We start from the raw sequence: 2,969 nt of genomic DNA on the forward strand, positions 1-2,969 counted from the left end.
GCAACTGCAGTCTCAAATATAAAAAAAAGTGTCAGGAACCTAGACATTAATTTTACAACTTGGAATAATTCCACTAAAATCATGGAATAAAACCCAAGAACAAGAAAACGACAGATATAATGTGGCCATTCAAGTCTGCTTCCTCACTGCCCCCATGAACCATATCCTCCTCATTCAGTTAGCTGATTGAAGTTGTTTGTCTTCCAAATATTCCAAATAACTATATGGTTCTTGCTTTCCATTCACAGGCAATATTTTTCTTACATTGGCAATATAACATCAGGCATGCAATTTTACTTATTGTAAAATGATGTTTGCTTATAAAATACTGTAGAATTAGCTCTTGCAGATGAACTTTGAATAAGTGCTTCAGCAGGTTCTATATACAAAATATTTGCTTACCCAGTAATACTAAAAATAGCAAAACTTGATTTCTTCATCAAATGTAAATATGCAACAATTTTTCTCACCTTTCCTTTTTATTCTTTATAATACTTCCATGTTGGAATAATTGTCTACTTTTGAAATTTTAATTTTCTACAAATAAACTGCTGGTTTTAGAAATCTAGATAATATTAATTATGTCTTTCCAATTATACCCCAAATAAATGGGAGTAGGTGGAAAGAAGAAAAAAAGAATGAGAGCATTAGTAAGGGTAACTTTGTAAAATAAACCTAGATTTCTCTACACCGAATTTATTTTTCAAACGTTTCCTTAATTCATGTTTGCATATAGAAGTAGACAGATATTGATACAGTAGTTATTAATATCATTTATGCATCATCTTATAGAATCTTTATTATAGATAAAATATCTGATATAATTTCAAATATCCAACTAAACAAAATTTGTTTTACATTGCAGGTCATTTTGGATCCGAACATACCAGCAAAAAGCTTAAATGAAATCAAGAGCGTCCTTGTCTCAGCTCTTGCATCACATGGGCAGTTGTCCGAGGCACTTTTAGTATATGAGGAGATTAATAAAGCTGGATACAATTTGGAACCAAAAGCTGTTATAAGTCTTATCGTAAGGTTCTGAATACACAATATTGCTTTATCTTTCTTCAGCTCTTTAACTAATTTAGGGACATATTAGGAAGAGTTCACCAAATTCAAAGGAGAGTTGGATGGGATGCTTATGCTACTTACAGAATTGAGTGATCTAGACTATTGGGTCGATGGCTGCTTCAGAGTTATCATATATTGTGTTCACAACAAGCATCTAAGGTTTAATTTATTTCCCCTTCGGTATCTATTTGATTTCTCATTCATTTTGTAATTAAATTGCAATGTGTAATGCGCTTATATTTATACGTGACCGCATTTTGAATCAGTTCTGCTATTGACTTGTTCAAGAAACTCAAGGATAAGTTTGAAAGTGATGAACTAGTATTGGAAGTTCTCTTTGATGAAGTGAGTTCTTGTTCCCTCCCAACATAATTTGTATAAGGTTGCTTTCAATATTGGAAAAATGGATCCATTGGCTATTAATTCAATTCTGAAAAAGTTGAAACTCTTTTTGGCTACCCTGTGATGGATCATGAAAGTATTGTAAAATGAGGGGTTTGGTCCTAAACCTCGTCTTGACAATTGCTCTTTTTGGAGCCAGTCACATCAAATTTGTTCATGTATATATAGGTGTTTGCTGCAATTGCAACATCCGAGTCCTCAAATTTGCAGATTGGTTTAGACTTGCTTTGGGCAGTCAAGAACGAGCTTGGTCTCGTGCCTTCACGGCAATGTCTTGATTTTCTTCTAAGTGCCTGCACCAATGCTGGAGATTTGAGTAATGCTCGTTTGATTTGGAGAGAATATGAGGTTGCTGGATTTCCATACAATGTGCTAAGTTATTTGAGGTACGTTTTTTAAAAGTTTCCAGTGCTATAACTCCATCTGCTTCATTGCTGGGGCTATTAACGACTAACGACTTCTGTGGTTGTAGGATGTATCAAGCACTTTTGGCATCGGGAGATTATAGATCTGCTAACTTTATGCTAAGTAAAATTCCGAAAGATGACAGCGAGGTATCTGCTATCATCAAAGCCTGTCAAGAAACATACTCTGGTCTTTCCTCTGTGGCAAAGAAGAAAACGAAAGTAACAAAAAAGAAAGAAAAACGAGAGGCTTGAGTTCTCTTTCTAAGATAATTTTTATGTATTGGTTAAGAAATGCTCGTCAGAAGGGTGGTGCATTTCTTGTTAATTTAGTTACATCAAATCATGCTGATATTGTCCATGCTTAGCTTGCATCAGATTCAGAATGGTTTGATTGGGTTCTCATGTATCCCAAGTTTCCATGGTTAAACCAACCCCATATGATTACCTTTTCAGTTTCAGCTTGAAAAGGTGGTTACTGCGCTACAAAGGATGAAAGCTTAACATCCATGACCATGTCTTGCACAGAATTGGAACTCTGATCCCCCATCATAGTTGAAGTTCTGTTTTTCATCTAAAGAAAGAATATGAAAGCTGAAGGCACCTTATTTTCCCAAGTATCACCAGTTTAGACTTTAGATCACTTGTAATTCTTTAATACCTTCTGGTGACGGAATGTTCAAGAAGTCACTATTATTCTAACCATTTATTATTATTCTGCTTATATTTTACTAACGAAACATTTCTAGTAATATTCCAGAAATATAACTGATCAAATAGACTATGACCCTTGGTATAAAAGTTACACCACTTAAGCGTAGAATCATAACTATTTTGATGTTCTGTTTGAATAATATGGAAACTTTCCAGTTTTCAATACATGATACAATTTGACAACGAGACTGACTACACATTTTTGGATCTATGAATCTATCATAATTATTTGATGACAAAAAGTTATACTAGGTACGTAAGCATGTTTACAAACGCGATAAACTCTTCGTTGTAATTTGTTTATCCTCCAATCTCTTGGTAATATCATGTCTATCTATTTATTGATCTATTTATAGTATATTAAAACACAGTTTAAGA

The 2,969-nt window shown here is 33.7% G+C and overlaps 1 protein-coding gene across 3 annotated transcripts in view; it reads left to right on the forward strand.

The window, feature by feature from the left end:
- The window catches only part of LOC107630141 (pentatricopeptide repeat-containing protein At4g04790, mitochondrial), a 14,919-nt gene extending 12,246 nt beyond the window's left edge, over nucleotides 1-2,673 (forward strand). For all 3 annotated transcript variants that reach the window (XM_021118506.1, XM_021118507.1, XM_016333200.2), the window contains exons 12-16: nucleotides 866-1,030; nucleotides 1,100-1,230; nucleotides 1,338-1,416; nucleotides 1,642-1,859; nucleotides 1,946-2,673. In XM_021118506.1, the coding sequence (XP_020974165.1) occupies nucleotides 866-1,030; nucleotides 1,100-1,230; nucleotides 1,338-1,416; nucleotides 1,642-1,859; nucleotides 1,946-2,132 (780 nt within the window). In that variant the 3' untranslated portion in view covers nucleotides 2,133-2,673. The remainder of the gene's footprint in view (nucleotides 1-865; nucleotides 1,031-1,099; nucleotides 1,231-1,337; nucleotides 1,417-1,641; nucleotides 1,860-1,945) is intronic.

The sequence above is a fragment of the Arachis ipaensis genome, chromosome B03, assembly GCF_000816755.2.
Source record: "Arachis ipaensis cultivar K30076 chromosome B03, Araip1.1, whole genome shotgun sequence".
Lineage (NCBI taxonomy): Eukaryota > Viridiplantae > Streptophyta > Magnoliopsida > Fabales > Fabaceae > Arachis > Arachis ipaensis.